Genomic DNA, 16,351 nt, shown 5'->3' with positions numbered 1-16,351 from the left:
TTAACTACCTTCCTTATATATACGTTTTAAGTTTTAAACTGTCGGTGTATTTCATCTTACCTACCCTAGCCTTTCCTGGTTTTAGGGCATTTCACTTTCCCTTTTCTACTGTTCTACTTTCTATTTACTTCTTCATTTCAGAATCCAAACTAGTTTTCTGTTTTTCTATTCCTCTAGGGTACTTCTCTATCTTTCAGAATCCTCTGCAACTTATCCATGGAATTCAATCAAAAGGTTGACAACGACAAGCCTCCACCATACTTCTCTTCTGCTTCTTCCGGTGATGGCTACTTCACTGAACAAGCATTGCGCGGTACTTATAAACTCCTCTCTTTTTTTTTTTTTTTTTCTTTTTGAAAAAGAATCTGATTTCGATTTTCCGGGAGATTCTTCTGTTTTTGGGGTATAATTTTTTAGTTCAACTGGTTATATGAAAAGTGAGATGGTTTTTTGAGAAATCTGATGAATGTTGAACCAGCTCTTCATCGGGAGCTCGAGAAGGAGAGGATCAGAGAGGAGATAATCGCTGAAGAGAGGCGCGCTCTTGAACTAGAGGTCAGGAGAGAGTTGCTCATGGAGCGAGAGTTGGCTTTGCAAAGAAGAGCTCATTCCCATGGTTTTCCTTTACTGGCTTCTTCAGCTTCAGTGTTAAGGGCTGATCCAAGGCTCACCTTGATGCTTCATCCAGAGGGTAGTAATAAGCTCGACGAGAGTTTTTCTGGGTTTTCTAGTCGTGCTGATGCTGGCATGCACCAAGCTGAGGGAGCTAAGCTTGAGGAGACGCTCTCATTGCCGCCTCCTTCTGATGTTGGGTCCTTGGAGAAACTTCCGCTACAGAGAAGTACAGAGCCTAGGATGCCAGATTTTAAGCCTCTTTCTGATGGCTGCAAAACCCCAGTTCTTTTCTTCGTGAGTGCCTAATCTTACACTTTCAATCTCTTCTTGATTTTTTTATTTTTTATTTTTGACGGGAGATCACTACCATATTTCAGTTCTGCGTTAAAAGCTTAAAATTGTATTTGTAATTATGAAACTCTGTTCTTTTATTTTACTTATACTACAATTACCTCAAGATCCTTGAACTGTTTGATGCTCAAGTATTTGCTTTTAGGTAAATGTTCTTGTTATACTGTCGTAACAATGGTATTATTTCCTGATAAGTTTTGTTTCATGCATGCCATGCTGAGCTTCGATATTCATTTTTCCCCTTTTCCAGTTAATAGTATATTCGAGCTGGCCCTATGCTTGTCTCTTCTTCTGTACACTTTGTTTTCATTGAAATGCAAACTGGGATTCACTTAAATATGTACATTTTTTTTACTTTTTGGAAGAGGTGACTTAACTTAAACTCTTCCTCGTGTGTAGAGAAATGTTGGGCCAGGAATGGTCTCTCTTACACTATTCTAGATCTGTTGGACGTTATTTTTAAGTTCTGTATAGGCTTAGGATGCCACCTTAAGGCTGGCATATCTTTTGCAGTTGTTTTCTGTGCCAATGGCATTGACTTTAGGATGCATATTTCTTGAATTTAGAACAAATTTTTAAGCATATAGTTATATCCGAAATGTTGAATTGGGTAGTTGTAAGCTTCTTTTGGTCACCCCTTGTTTTGTCGCCCATGTTCTCTAAGAAGAGTAAAATAGGGTTTTGAAAAATAATTTGAAAGTGATTTATCGTTATGCATTCCCTAGATCTTGCTTGCTCTTTCATATGAAATGATAAGTTTTCATGTCCACTGTAAAAAGTGTTTTACTTAAACAGAAAACAAGCAAGCTTACAACAAAAATCTTGCAAACTATCAATGCCACTTTGAGGTAACTTAGTGTAATCCAGTAAGTATTTCATGTGCCAGTGGTTCCCTTTATCGAGTAAAACAATTAAACAAACAAACCCTCTACCATTAATGAATGGCTGTGAAGTAGTAATGTCAGAAGGTTAATTTCTTAATATATATTTGCTACCTTTGTTATGACATGAAGTTCTTATTCTATCCTTCCAATCGAAAAGAAAAGTAAAGAATCAAATCATATTTCTTCCACACTAGTATATTTCAAGTTTTCAACTGGGGAGTCACATCTGCAACCATCCTCGACTGAAGGCAACCAAAAAACCTGATGTCCCACAAAGTTACATGAGACCCCAATGAGGCTCATCCAACTCCTGCCAGTGCTGAAGATGCTTTTGTTCCTTTTAATGTATTTTCACAAAATCATTACAACAAGAATCAATTTTTTGTGAAGAAAAGGCATTGCGGTTGTTTGAGGCATAATTGATGAATCCGTAATGGCATCTTTATGAGCAAACTTTCGGAGAAGATATCTACCAATCTGTCATATACAGTTTCTTTTTTTGGTTTAGTAAATTCCCCAGTTCATGGCATCATAAATAACAAGGAAATAACAATTAAAAAAATTAAGAAGATATGAGAAAGTAAGGAGCAGCAGCAAAGAAGAAAAAGAAAAACCTGTCTAACAGAAAGTTAATGATGAAACCATACCTAGGATGAAGAGTTTGAGAAAGTATAATGAAAGAAACGGATCACATCAGTACAGACTGCCCTTTTGGCATGCAACAGCAGCATAGGAATTATTTCAGTCATTCAAAATTAAAAAAAGTTTGGCTCCACGAGTGCTCACAGACACAGAAAAAGGAAGAAAGACTCTTAATCAAATCATAAAACAAAAGCTGGAACCAACTGAAACACAGGCAGGCAGGGTGGGGGTGCTTTTGAGGAGGAAGCAGTTGCAGGGGTTGCTGCCTAGCAGCCCAGGGCGCTGCCAAGCAGCATGGTTTGACAGCAGGGGCATTTTTGTCACTTTGAGCAGTTCAATTTGAGCCCAACTGAGTCTAGTTACATTGAAAATTTTATTAGGAGTCTAATTCTCATTGTTATTTGACTCAGCCTAGAAGGAGTTTAGTAGAAGTCCTTTTTAATGTATGTTTCAAAATTGAGTACCGTTTGTCTAATAAAGGCTATAATCACAGCCTATCGCTTGTAACCCGTGAGTTTTGATGAATAAAATTATCGCAGAGAGAGTTACAGCAGAGATCAAGGTTTGGCTAGGGTTACAAAACCCTGTGGGTAGGGGATTATAGGCTTAGGGTGAAGGAAATACAAATCTGAACCTTGCTCAAATACGAAGATTTGAGCTTGAGGCTTTCTAAATTTGTTATCTAACCTGTGTTCTCTTACTCTACAGTATCCTGATTGTGTGCCTAGGGTCTGATTGAATGGTTCAAATGTTCAGTTTGTTTGTTAAACAAATCCCGTCTGGATAGTCTTAGATCAAGTCAATGCTTTCCATAAACTAGTGGTATTGAGGTTTAGTATGGCTGCAAAATGTGCAGATCATACAGTTCTAGCTAGTCTTTGAAGGCCACACCTGAGCATAGATGGTCAGACTGCTAGAATTGTGATCAATCATTTTCATCATCCTAAACCCCAGATGTCACATGCTTACTGAAACCTTTGACTGCATCAAAGACTATCCACATTAGACAGATGAATTGACAAACTGAACTGTTGAACCAACCAGTTAGGCTGTAGACCCATTTTCAAGGTATTCTATTGTGAGAGAATTTTATTTATTTATTTATTTTAAGAGCACGTACTATAATAAATCTTATTGATTGGAGTCATGGGAAAAAGCAACATTATATGCTAGCAAAAAAATTCATTTGGTGTAAAAGTTGACCTTTTTGTTTGACGTACTTTGTTTTATTTTTGCTATTCTTTTTTCTGTTCAATTGGTTGAACCAGGTTGGATTGCTATCTATTGAAATATCCACATATATGAAAAATCTCAACGGGCATCTTCTGATTTCTGCATATTGTAGTAATTCATCTGTCTTATTTTCTCTTTGATTTTTTGATATAGCATCTTTTTTCATTTACTTTTTTGGGGAAATCATGCATACACCCCTAGAGTTAGGCTAAATTAAGAAGAGGACGAAGTTTGGTGAAATCACCTTGCACATCCTCTTATTTTTAAAATACTAAATTAACGGCCCATTAGACAATGGCTTCTAACTTGGAACTTGAAATGAATTTTGTACCCTCATCTTCCTCAATTTCTTTCTTGTACCTTGACCCTGTTTCCCGTCATCTCCTGAATTCCTCAACAAACTCCCCTCAGTGTCTAGTGTTCTTGGACAAAGTGATGGATGCCGACTCCTTAGCCTGCCTAATCTCTACTGTATCATTCCAGACAACCTGTTCTCTGCCATCTCCAGCTCCTTCAACCTACTCAGTTTCCCCGGTGATGTTGGTATTGAGCCCCCAACTATGAGATGTTGCCAGTCACTCGATGGAGGTCAACCAAGACTTTATCTTCAATGCCCTCATCTATCGGTTCTGTAACTTATTACAAGAGATGCCGATAGAGATGAAGTGCCCCAGTGAATTAATGGAGAACACTAATCCCAAGTTGCCTCTGAACCGGTTGGCCTGGACATCCAGGTCCATCAGAAGCACCAGGCTCTTGAGAAACGGTAAATTGGTCATGTTTCTATCCGAGGAGGCATTTTCCCTGTCAACCTGTTGCTCAATAGATCGAGGACTGATGCAGAGCATGACTACAACCATTAGGGGAACTTTCCCGCGATGTCTGTTCCTGCTGTCACAAGTCCGAAAAGATTTATTCTTGCAAACCACTCTGGTATGCTCACAAGACCCAGAGGATTGAAGGACATGTCCAAAGTCTGTGACTACTTTATCTTTCCCAGATGAGGAAGGATAGCCCCAGAGAGTTGGTTTTTGAGAGATCCAAGTGTCAAGAATTTTCCAGATCTGCCTAGCTTGATGGGGATCAAACCTGTAAAATGGTTTCTGGAAAACAAGGGAAGTTTCTGGAGGGATTTATGGAGAGAGACAGAAACAGGGTTAATGTAGAATAAAGGAATGGGGGAAGATGAGGGTGGAAAGGTCATTTCAAGCCCATGTTCGGAGCATGTCATCACTGAAGAGCCACTGTCTAACGAACGGTTAATGTACTTATGTACCATCTTATTGGGGAAATTAGAGGGTGTACAAGGTGATTTCTCCAAATCATGTCCCTGTTCTTAATTTAGCTTAAGTCAAGGGGGGGGGGGTAGTACACATAAATTTTCCCTTTTTCGGGGTGGCCAGGGGGGTAGATATTGGCTTATTGTAGCTGTTATTTGTAGGGGAATAGGGATAAAGACCTACTTCACCTTCAAGGTAACTTCAGCTTCTTGTTTCTACTACTTCTTCAAGGGCCATTGGCAGGTCCTCATTCCCATTATTTTTGGAAGCATCTTCAGGGTATGCTTCCTTGAGAGGAAGCTTCTTCTTCTGGGTTTACCCCTTTTGAAGTTTTGCAATATTCTGTCACTACTTCCTTTCATGGTGGGAGATCTCGCGAGATATCTCGTTTCCACCTGGCGAGCGAGATTGAGGTCGAGATCGCGAGTTGGGAATCTCGCCGAGATCTCGCCACTCGCACCCCATATCTCGCCTATCTCGCCTTTCGCCTTCTCGCCCGGTCTCGCGGACTCTCATTTTGCCTTTTTTGTGGTTTTGGCTGATTTCCTGCCTCTCTTAACACATCTACAACGGAAGATCAATCATTCTCTCTTGTCTTATGATTTTGTTTAATGACTTATATGACTTCATGGTTGTTTTTTTATTCTTGATTGGTTTGTACTCTTGGTGGATTTGTAACTTGGTTAGTTGTGCTTTGATATCTTGCTTTTCATTTTATGCTTTAAGGTTCTTTTACATGTTGTATCTTGCTTCCTTCCTCTCTTTCGGTTTCCCTTGGGTGCTTAGAAATCATCTGGGTTGTTTTGACAAATCCAGGCCCCCGTGTTCAGGCCTTTTGCTTCCGTTTCACCCATTGGGCCCTAAACCCCCGGTGGGCCCCGGTTGCGCTTGTTTCTCGCCGGTCTCCCGGTGGTCGAGTCTCTCTTTCGGTGGCGAGTCTCTCTCGGGCGGTCTTCTCCTGCTTCCTTTAAATGTATCTTTGTCCTCTTTACCTATGAGTGGACATATTGCAGTAAAATGTCCTACGCCTCCAACATTGAAGTAGTTGAAAGGTAACATCCACTTTACTTGCCTTTGTCCTTTATCAACTTGCTGCAAACATATGAAGTCTACTTCCATCTAATTTTCACAGCTTCCATCATCACTTTTACTTGATTTTTGCCTTTTTTGTACATTGGGTGCTTTCTTGTCGGTTTGGTTCTACCAATCTTCATCTCCTTAGTAGTTAAGAGATTCACACATTCATTCATGCTGAACAAATGCAAGCCTTTTGCCTCTTCAGTGGTTGGGACTGTGGAATAAAATCTGGGAGGTAAAGATCCAAGTACTTTCTTCACTTTCACAGAATCTTTTTTCTTCCCTAAGCTGGTAGCATTTGCAGCTTCATTAATCCTCAACATGTAGCCTTTAGTACTTTCCTCATTCACCTCCATGCTGTCCACCTGTGCCCATGAGACTGAAGCTTTGCCTTCTTAATTTTGGCATCATCCTCATGGACGCTTTTGAGCTTGCCTTATAACTGTTTTGAGGTCATTCAGTCCATGACATAAAGCATCAGTTGTGAAAGTCCAACACTACTTCAGTATAGCTCTTTCTCAAAGGAAGCTGTTGATTCCACTCTACATATCAAATCCATCTCTTAAAGTGTGGTCTGTAACCTAAACTTGTGGACCAACAAAAGAAACGCAATTCTGCAGGGAGGAAAATGTGGAGGAAAATAAGCATAGATGTGCAGTCTCCTGTCATGATGCATTCCTCTTCCATCTCTCCCCCACCCAAAAAATAGAATAATAATAATAATAATAAAGAAGACACACACATGGTTATCAAAGTGTCCTAGGCGTCCAAGTTCCTTGGTCGCCTTGAGTACCATGGAAACTTAAAGGGTGTCTCTTTCAGACTTGTTGGTATGGCCATAGTCTCTTATCCTACCAAATGTAATGGTCGCCTTACCGCCTTGATTACCATTCACACACACAGGAAAAAGAAAGGGCCACACTGCCAATTGTATTTGGGTCCTACATTCTTTAGTTATTCTTGTTCTCCTTTAGTACATGAGTTTCTTACTCTTGTCCATGTAGTCCATGAAAAACTTACACTGATTTTATGGTTCAGAATGAAGGCAATTCACAAATGTTGCCTTAAAGATGATCCTATTGGGATAAATTTGAACAATAGTGCATAACCTCTTTTAAAATTTTTGGGCAGAAAATTAGCCCCATTCCCTTTATTTTCTGTTTATTTCCTCCCTTTTAGTTTGTTATCATTGATGAATGGTAGATGGTTTGATGACATCAAAAATGCAACTGCAGTTCAGTTTCTAGTTGGAGAATGAAAGGCATCTTGATGGTACTTCCTTTTAGATCATCTTCCTTACTAAGTTCCAAACTGTATTGTCTTCATTAAGTATCAACTGATCATGTTCCCTTTGGAGTCTTATATGATATAATATCAGTATTTTCCTTTCTTTCTTTCTTTTTTTTTAAAAAAGCTGAAAAATGAATTCTCCCTGATTCTGTATTGTATCTGTGACTAGGGATTGATTTACACTTTGAATTTCGTTTGAACCTAATGAATCTTTTGTTTATGTGAAAATGCATTATGTATTGTATCACCAGGGATTGATTCACACTTGGAACTTTGTATCAGCCTAATGAATCTTTTGTTTATGTGGAAATGCATTATGTATTGTATCTATGACCAGGGATTGATTCACACTTGGAACTTTGTGACAGCCTAATGAATCTGTTGTTTTGCAATTATGGGTTGTTATTCCATGTCCGACTGCAGGCAAAGCCTACACATTCTAGTCTAGCTGGATTGAAGAGGAAAGTTTTGGAACCACCATCAGCCCTAATAGGTGCAGGTCAGCTTCCTTTGGTTGGTTCAAAGAAGAAACAACAGGAATGGAGTTGTGCTCTGTGTCAAGTTAGTGCAACAAGTGAGAAGGGTCTGAATGATCATGTCCAAGGGAGAAAGCACAAGGCCAAGGAAGCTGCTCTTCTAGCAAGTAAGAATACAAGCAAGAACACTGGTGGTTCAACTCCTTCAACAAAGGCAACCGATAAGCCAACAAAGACTACAAATACAAGCAAGAGTTCAAATAAAAGGAAGGGAAAGAAACATGTAGGTAATAAGCAGCAGCATGTCAAGCAAGATGGAGATGCACCAGTGCACAAAAAGCAGAAGCTAGAAGCTTCAAGGAAAAAGTTCAAATTTTGGTGTGAGATGTGTCAGGTGGGTACCCACGGCCGGAAGGTTATGACCTGTCACGAGAAGGGAAAGAAGCATGTGTTCCTGTTGGGGAAACTGAAGAAGGAAAATGGATCCATTCCAGGCACAACCACCTTATCAGAGTCTGCGCATGAGAAGCCTGAAAATGTAGACACCAAAGCTGAAGAGACAAATGAGATCACAGAAAATGTAGAACGGGAAGTAGATGGATCTGTAGAAACCGATAAAAAAGAGGAAGGTGATGCAAACAAAGATGAATCAGGCAAAATAGACATGGTTGACAGCAGAGAGGAAGTTGATGCAAACAAAGATGAATCAGGCAAAGTAGACATGGTTGACAGCAGAGAGGAAGGTGATGCAGACAAAGATGAATCAGGCAAAATAGACATGGTTGACAGCAGAGAGGAAGGTGATGCAAACAAAGATGAATTAGGCAAAGTAGACATGGGTGACAACAGATCAAGCTTTGATGAAGCGTTGGAGTTACCAAAGGATCAAGTAAGCCCATCTTAAATTGCCGTGGGTGCAGTCAAGGGGCATATGAATTAAAATTCATCCTTGCTTTAATGTTTACTGGTAGTTTTATTTCTTCCCCAGCTTTAATGTATGTTGTGAATGTCTTTAAGAGAACTTGGTCGTGTGAAGTTGGAACCATGATGGATTGGATCTCTGCACGAGGATCAGACTAGTCCTCTTTGTAAATTAAAATCAAGTGCTATGCAATCCTTGTTTTGTCCCAACTTTTTTGGGTTATTTGTCCAATATAATAGTGGCTTCTTTAATTTCTACATGCGATTACATTATGGAATCATCATTCATGCTGGGAAACGTTTGCTGGAAAATTGGGTTTTGACTGAGTTTTCTCCCAAAATGAGAAGTCAAAAATATTGATTTGAAGATAAAAAAAATTTCTGCTGCTTGACTTGTGGATGGATCTATCCTAGATTTCCAGCTCCATAAACTGCGTTGCATCTTCGTTTTGAACCGTTCAACCGCCAGATGTGAAACTGCACTGGTTTTCCGAAGAATCCCAACATCGGGAAAGTAGCAGAAAAATGGGAGTGGATAAAGATTGGATAAGTGTTAAGAAGGTATTTGACATCAGCACCTCTCTGACACCTCACCCATCCCTAAATATTCTTCCCTCTCAACCATCAAATTGGCTCCAAGCTTGCGATATTTTCTCTGGTGATTATCCAATTTAACAAACCCTTAACTAAATCATCCTCAACTATAAATATAGATGGGTTACCCATCAATAAGTTAACTTTAACCAGCAAATTCAATCTTTCCTGCACAGCCAGGCTTATCTCTCCTATTCATATAGGTTTGTGTTGGTTGAATTGTTACCTTCCTTTCTTGGGTTCTGCTGGTTTTTGTGAGAGAAGAAGAAAGGTTTGTTTTTGTTGATCACATTATGGCTATGGCTGTTGGATTGGTGAATGATGGGTTCTCCTGGACTCAAAGAAGCTCAATGAAGTACATAAACGAGGGAAAGAAGAATTTTTCCTGTGTTGCTTTATCTGCTAACTTAACAGATCAATATAAGAAGCTTAGGATCCAACCTGGTGCTTCTGAGAGCGAAGTTAAGAAGGCCTTTCGCCAACTCGCGTTACAGGTTCATTTCTTCACTTGTTTTTCTTGTGAAACCTTTCTGGGTTTCTCCTCACATGTACTGATTTGTTAAAATCATCCATGTTCAGTATCACCCAGATGTGTGCAAAGGAAACAACTGCAGCAGTCAATTCCAAATTATTAACGAAGCCTACGATGTAAGCACTAAAATATTGAGATTTGTATTCTTGTTTGGATCAATCCATTAACCTGTTTGATTTGGTTTGGTTTTGCAGAAGGTGATGAGCTACCTGAGAGGAGATGAAGAAAACACAATTGATCAATATGAGGAATACGATTGTTGCGATACAGAGGATTTATGGGAAGAATGGATGGGATGGGAAGGCGCAGGGATTCGTGATTACTCTTCTCACATCAACCCTTACATTTAATCTTTGTACAGATTTTGATTGCTGATGCTGAAGCTTCCCACCTATGCTCACCATAAACAATCTCTCTGTGGTTCATATTTGTTTATACCTGCCGCTTCTATGTGGCTTCAGTAAGCCCAACAAGGGGTCTTACCTGCACATATTTCTGGAGAAAGTCACTTTTTTTTTTCTTCTCTTTTTTAATTTAATTAAAGCCACTGTCTTTGAGGCTTCACTTGTTGGAATCGAATGGATTCGTCAAGAAATACAAAGGCCCATTTAATATGGTTTATGTATTTTGCACCATCTGATTGGTATCATACCAAGGTATTATTGAAGTATCTTCCAAGTATTTCTCTCATGAATTTGGTTGAAAAAGTCACCAATGAGGGAAATATATTAGAATCCGTTAGGGCCTGTTTGGTTATATGAGTCTGAAGATTTCAAATATGGAATGTTTGGTTGTAGAATGAAATCTGTGGATTCATCCTAAAAAACTATTTGATCGACGTGATTTTTGTGAATGTGCAAATGTATAGTTTTTTTGAAATCTCTGGATTTCACCCATAAATTTACATATTCACATTTTTAGTGTAAAAATGTGAATCTCTAGATTTCATGAATCTAGAGATTTTTACAACTAAACGGGTAATTCAGATTCATGAATCCAAAGATTTGAAATCTCTAGATTCAAGTAACCAAACAGGCCCTTAACTTCTAAACTGAATTAGGTGTGGACTGCTTAATGTTTTTTTCTTCTTAGTAATAGATTATGTATTGAAAAATAACATACAATTGGAATTTTTTTTAAATTTTCCTGGCTGAGAAAATCCTAATAACATATGAATATAGAAGTCCTTTAATTGGTAAATGATATAGAAGTCCTTCCATAAGAAGAAAAGAGAGACATGAAAGTGGTAGCATTCCCACCAAGGAAGTTGTTGAGAGAATAGGAAATTGGATATTTTAAATAGGGTTTTATTTTAAAGAGGATGAATAGTGTAGGGTCAAACTTTGAGGGGGTGATCTAGTTAAGTGAAAAATCAACACTTTCAAATAAAAAGTCAAAGTTCAAATCTCCTTAGGTTGAGGATGAGACATGGTCTGATATTATATAATACCCACATTTCCAATATATAAAATCATCAAGAAAAGAAACCCGACCTTATATTATATAATACCCTTATCTCCTATATATAAATCACCTGTCAAAAAAAAAAAAAAAATTGTGTAAGATCTCATACGTATGACTATATGAGTCCACTGCAATTTACATATTGGTTGTGATATTCATTTTTTCTTTTTTGAATGATAATAATAAGAGCAAATTGCACTGGCACCCCAAAATGGAGGTCTTAAAGTCATTGGCACCCCACTTTATGTTTAAAAAGCACAGAGACCCAAAGATTTGATTTTTATTGGATATATTTGTCCGATTTGTCACTGAAAACCTTTTAGACATTGTATATTATAGGGATATTTTGAAAATAAACAATGATTTAACTGTTTTCAGTGATAAATTTGACAAATATATCCGTTGAAAATCCAATTTTGAGGTCGCTGGGCTTTTTAAACACAAAATAGGGTATCAGTGCTTTAAAACTTCCATTTTGAGGTGCCAGTGCAATTTGCTTTAATAATAATAATAATAAGACCCTTCAATTAACAAGAATAATTATGCTTTGCATCTTTCTCAGCATCCTCATCTTAACCATGCTCGTCAATGTAACACTTAGCCTCATAAATGAAAAGTGGTTTCTATCGTATAGAATTTCCCCTTTAAGTTTACTAAGCAAATATTTTTTATGTTACACTACTAAGCTAGTGTCTGTAGCTCTCTATTTTATCCATCCTATTATCATTTAGTGAAAACATCACCTTTTATATCACTGTCTTTGTTACAGCTAAAATCCAAGATTCATCTAGTGGAAAACATACATCACCATCTTTATTAATAGTTGAAAACCAGAATTCAGGAGCAATAATTCATCTCATAACAGTCCTATTGCATCTCACTACTTCATTGCCTCTCCCAATTTTAACTGTAAGTTACAAATCATATTTCTATCTCTGTTCTATTTTTGACTTAATGCCTTTTGATTTCAAGCTTGATTCCCTAATTCTAACTTTGCATTAGTCCCATCAATTGTCTTATTTATCAAAATAATTTCTGAATAGTACTTGACAAGAAACCTTATTTTAGATCTGTCTGTTAAAATTGTCAACAACGTATACAACAAATAAGTGTCCACTTCTCCCCAGATTTAATTAGAGAAAAAACACCTCCAAATCAAAGTGCAAGGGTCCCTCATAGACCTTCTCACATAACAATTACTGGGTGGAATATTGAAAAGAAATTACCCAAACCCAAGTTTCAGGTTCTTTCATACACCTTTCTCACATTAATGAGTTGTAGGGGCCATGTTGATTCTCTTTTTCAGACAAAATTTGAGCTCCCTTGCTTCTCACCTTCTCTTTGTAACAATTTTCCAGGCCCTACGTTGGTAACCTTTCCCCTATAATTAACCCAAACATACAAAACCAAACTCGCCCCCACAATGGCCTCCCACAAGGGAAAAATGAAAAATTAGACTGATCACGGATGTCCTGTAGATCATTCCGATCCACTTCTTTGGTAAACCATTCTAAGGCATTCTGGAAAGGCACATTTTTACTCGCTTTTGGAAATTGAAGGAGGGCCTTTCTTTCCCCTGAGATGGTTGATCTTTTCACCAGAAGAGCATGTCTACATTCATATTAAGAAGACCCTGCTGATAAGCTTCTTGAACCACCAACAATTCCTTTCCAGCAACTCCAACTTCCCAAGTTGCACAAGAGGAGCAAGGTTTCAAGGTCTTGACTTCCTCTAGAAACACATTTAAATTCCCGCAGAAGAGGTTGCTTCTAGGTGAACCCAGTTCAACTTGTCATGAAATTCTAAATCAATAACAAAAGCAAAGTCTTACAAGTTGCAAACCCAAGTCAATGACTTGAGTATAATCAAATGGATCAGCAAGATTAGTGGAAGTCCTGACTTCCTCGATCCTGTTTCCAAGAAACCTACAATGGCATCTTCCTTCCAAAAATCTTATCAAGCCCATTCGGACATAGAAAAAGTGAAACATAAAAGGAGAATCATGAATCATGGTTAATGGGTGTTGTTCCATAAAACTCCACTACGAAAAAGCACATCAAACTGTAGTTCCTCAGTGGGGTATTGTTCTTTGCAGTTTCCCTGTTCAAGGATATATGGTTAACCACACTAAACGAATATCAATTAGTAACAAATACAGAAAAGAACAATGCAAATCACACACATTTAACCATGAAATCCTCAAAGCTAGATATGAAGCTATCCATATTCCACCGGAGATCTACTTTCTTCCCCAAATGCCAAGGCAAACTGATCGTTTAACTAGAAACCCATTAACAATTCCAACATGGCAACACCGGTTTTTCTTTGGTGCTAAGCTTTCCACATACAAAGGAATGAAGATCATAGTAAGAGAGGTCTATGAACAATTTCTGAATTTTGATTAGAAGAGACCTGTTTTATCAAATTCCATTTATAAACCATTGGAGCTATAACATTTCATTCTTTCCTCTATACAACTTACAAGAGGATAACAAAAATAGAGAGCTCTCCAACTAGCGATGTTGGTAAACCATTCCAGCACAAGACCAAAATGTTCAGTCAACAAAAACTGAAGGCCTATCTAAGCCCTCAAAGCCACCTGATCCGACCATGAAATCTTCCTCTTCCCAGGTCGAGACCCATTTCCGATCTCTCTACAAACAGGCAAGTTTAGATCTGTCATCAGTTGCTCATCTCCTACACCCATAGGCACCAAATTGTTCATCAGCTTCTTTTCTGTTCTCATTGGTTCGAAAATCTGATATTCATCATCATCCTCAGCTCTCTGCATCACACAACATAATAAAGCACAAATTCACTAAGAACCTCAAATCATATCCTTTTGACAGACTTGCTTTTTCAATATTCTTACCGAAACCTGGTTCAAATCAAAAACTGAATGGGCATCCTTTTCCCTGTAACTCCTCTCAGTAAGAGGTTCCCCTCGTATTTCACGATTCAAGAGTCTTGGACGGTCTAGCTCAGTTGGGGCTCTTGGCAATTGGATTGCTATAAGATGTTTATACCTTCGCCTCAAGAAACTGATTAGAGAAAATTAAGAGTTTAGAACACCACAATTAACTAACCCAATTTTAAAAATAGTATTAGAAAGAGAGAAAAAAAAAAGTACCTAACTTCAGCTCTGAGAGCTGATCTATCCTGTTTTGATTTCTGCAGCTGACTCTTTAAGGCGTCTCTATCCTGCTAACCGGATTAATATTAGAAAACTGAAGCTCTGAATCATGAGGGGATGGGGATTGTGCCTGTACATCTCGAAGAATAAATTTAAGACTTCTTTTATAACAATCTCAAAATATTCATTAGGAAAACCTGAATTTCTTTAAAGAACCTCCATGGGTTGCAGAGAATGGCAAAAATACATACATGCAACGAATTTCCGTGACTAAAACAATCCACAGAAATCTATAATGGTTAAACAAGAGTATCTAGGCAAAATTTAAAACCTAATAGATATAATTTCTGGAAAAGCCACCAGGGAACAAAAACGACGCAAAACCATAAACAGAGCAAAATAACACCCTCTATAGATCAGGATGAAACCCTAGATTTTCAACAGATCTGAAGCAAAACCAGGTTCTCAATAGAAACAAATATCAAAGGAAAGGATCTTTACCCTAAGCAAATCTTGGTAATCCTGCATAAGACTCTGATGCTTGAATCTTGCTCGAGCATCTTCTTCAACCCTGTACGAAGGAGAAGAATCCATAGCAACCCTCTTCATCTTCTTCAACATGATATCTCATGCGGAGAAAGAAAAGCAAAGAAGAGTCGAAAACCCACCAGGAGAAGAAATGAAAAGAAGGCTCGAAGGGAATACGATACGTTGAATCAATTAAATGCAGAGAGAAGAGACAAGGAAAGAGTAACAGAGAGGAATAATACGAGGAGAAATAAAGGTAAAAGAAGAGATCTATAGGAACAAGGATTCCCCTTTTCTCTCTCTATCTCTCTGTGAAACTCTGACCGAGACAAACAAGAAAAGCCCAAATAAATCGGCAATTAATTTTTTTGGGCTGTGATGAAGATAGAATGTTAGGGGGGGTTGCAGAACAGCAGAGAAGGGTATAACTGGGAAAGTAACTTTTGAGGTGGTTCGGTTGCAACAGGTTTGTAGAGAAGACATTCTTCCTTCCATCTTCTACCCGTCTTTCCTTCTTTCTTCTTTTTTGTTTTTCTTCTACATAAATTTTGGTCCAGCTGGGCCATTAGGGATGAGAGAGAAAGGGAGAGAAAGAGGGAACGGTCTTGCTGCATGAGTGGACTCTGTTTTTTTGAGGGGCTGATCTGTTGTTGTTTCTTCTCTTCTTCTCTTTCTTTGGTGATGTTTGCTTGGGTTTGGTAAAGAGAGAGAAACAAAAGGAGAAATGGGTTTACGAGTAGTGACTTACATTACATAAGGGTGCAGAAAAAGCAGAGCAGATAAATGGCCGCTGATTTCTGATATGTTACAGTATTGCCTTTGTACCTTATTACAAGCTTTGTGCGTGCCTTTGTTGGTGTGTTCACCTGCTATTGATGCTGATCGGTTGTGGTCAGTGTGATGTTTGATGTTTCTCTTTCTTTTTATTTTTTTTCCTTTTCCCTCTCTCTTCTTCCTTTTCTTCCTTTCATGGAGTTTTCTATTTGCATATATGACTCTACTTTAAGAAATTATTAAAAATCAAAACCCCATTTTTGTCTCTTAATTTGGCTCTTTGCTTGTATCTTATCTGTAAAGTTAAACTCTTAGAAGTCATTCTCCTCCACATAAATGAAAAAGCCCACTTACCTATTATGTCCCTTTCCTTCGTTCTTCCTCTTTATAGTATGACTGCAAGCAAAATCCAACCACACACCAGCTAAATACCTAATCTTCGTTAGAAACCTCTGTTAGAAAAGAAGAAGAAAAAAAGCAAATCTTCGTTCTTCTACCAACGTGGACTATGAGGAGGAATCTATTTACCATTCATGAATTTTTGAAATTGCATGGAG

General features: G+C 38.2%; 3 protein-coding genes across 3 annotated transcripts; 2 read left to right on the top strand and 1 right to left on the bottom strand.

The window, feature by feature from the left end:
* The first annotated feature begins 69 nt into the window (after positions 1-69).
* On the top strand, positions 70-9,039 carry LOC149021766 (uncharacterized). The gene is made up of 3 exons (XM_089149960.1): positions 70-313; positions 479-909; positions 7,796-9,039. The coding sequence occupies exons 1-3, from the start codon at positions 217-219 to the stop codon at positions 8,750-8,752; spliced, it is 1,485 nt and encodes a 494-aa protein (XP_089006086.1). The 5' UTR covers positions 70-216; the 3' UTR covers positions 8,753-9,039.
* Positions 9,040-9,527: 488 nt separating this feature from the next.
* LOC149021765 (chaperone protein dnaJ 8, chloroplastic-like) lies at positions 9,528-10,679 on the top strand. The gene is made up of 3 exons (XM_089147181.1): positions 9,528-9,857; positions 9,943-10,011; positions 10,090-10,679. Exons 1-3 carry the CDS (start codon positions 9,657-9,659, stop codon positions 10,243-10,245), a joined length of 426 nt encoding a protein of 141 aa, XP_089003307.1. The 5' UTR covers positions 9,528-9,656; the 3' UTR covers positions 10,246-10,679.
* A 1,792-nt stretch (positions 10,680-12,471) lies between these two features.
* On the bottom strand, positions 12,472-16,032 carry LOC149021764 (uncharacterized). The gene is made up of 4 exons (XM_089149959.1): positions 14,994-16,032; positions 14,490-14,560; positions 14,232-14,400; positions 12,472-14,144 (listed from the first exon to the last, which is right to left on the bottom strand). The coding sequence occupies exons 1-4, from the start codon at positions 15,111-15,113 to the stop codon at positions 13,941-13,943; spliced, it is 564 nt and encodes a 187-aa protein (XP_089006085.1). The 5' UTR covers positions 15,114-16,032; the 3' UTR covers positions 12,472-13,940.
* Positions 16,033-16,351: the final 319 nt, after the last annotated feature.

Source organism: Hakea prostrata, chromosome 3, assembly GCF_041222555.1.
Source record: "Hakea prostrata isolate BN-2017 chromosome 3, UWA_Hpros_2, whole genome shotgun sequence".
NCBI classification, from domain to species: Eukaryota; Viridiplantae; Streptophyta; class Magnoliopsida; order Proteales; family Proteaceae; genus Hakea; species Hakea prostrata.
Note: the sequence above shows the minus strand (reverse complement) of the source record. Positions and strands in the feature narration are given on the sequence as shown.

Bases quoted from the DNA above. Each gene is read 5' to 3' on its own strand.
- LOC149021766 (XM_089149960.1), top strand. From the start codon at position 217: ATGGAATTCAATCAAAAGGTTGACAACGACAAGCCTCCACCATACTTC. The intron at 314-478 runs GTACTTATAAAC...ATGTTGAACCAG, and splicing joins CACTGAACAAGCATTGCGCG to CTCTTCATCGGGAGCTCGAG. The intron at 910-7,795 runs GTGAGTGCCTAA...GTCCGACTGCAG, and splicing joins AAACCCCAGTTCTTTTCTTC to GCAAAGCCTACACATTCTAG.
- LOC149021765 (XM_089147181.1), top strand. From the start codon at position 9,657: ATGGCTATGGCTGTTGGATTGGTGAATGATGGGTTCTCCTGGACTCAA. The intron at 9,858-9,942 runs GTTCATTTCTTC...ATCCATGTTCAG, and splicing joins TTCGCCAACTCGCGTTACAG to TATCACCCAGATGTGTGCAA. The intron at 10,012-10,089 runs GTAAGCACTAAA...TTGGTTTTGCAG, and splicing joins TTATTAACGAAGCCTACGAT to AAGGTGATGAGCTACCTGAG.
- LOC149021764 (XM_089149959.1), bottom strand. From the start codon at position 15,113: ATGTTGAAGAAGATGAAGAGGGTTGCTATGGATTCTTCTCCTTCGTAC. The intron at 14,561-14,993 runs GTAAAGATCCTT...TCCGGTTAGCAG, and splicing joins ATTACCAAGATTTGCTTAGG to GATAGAGACGCCTTAAAGAG. The intron at 14,401-14,489 runs GTACTTTTTTTT...TTCTCTAATCAG, and splicing joins GCTCTCAGAGCTGAAGTTAG to TTTCTTGAGGCGAAGGTATA.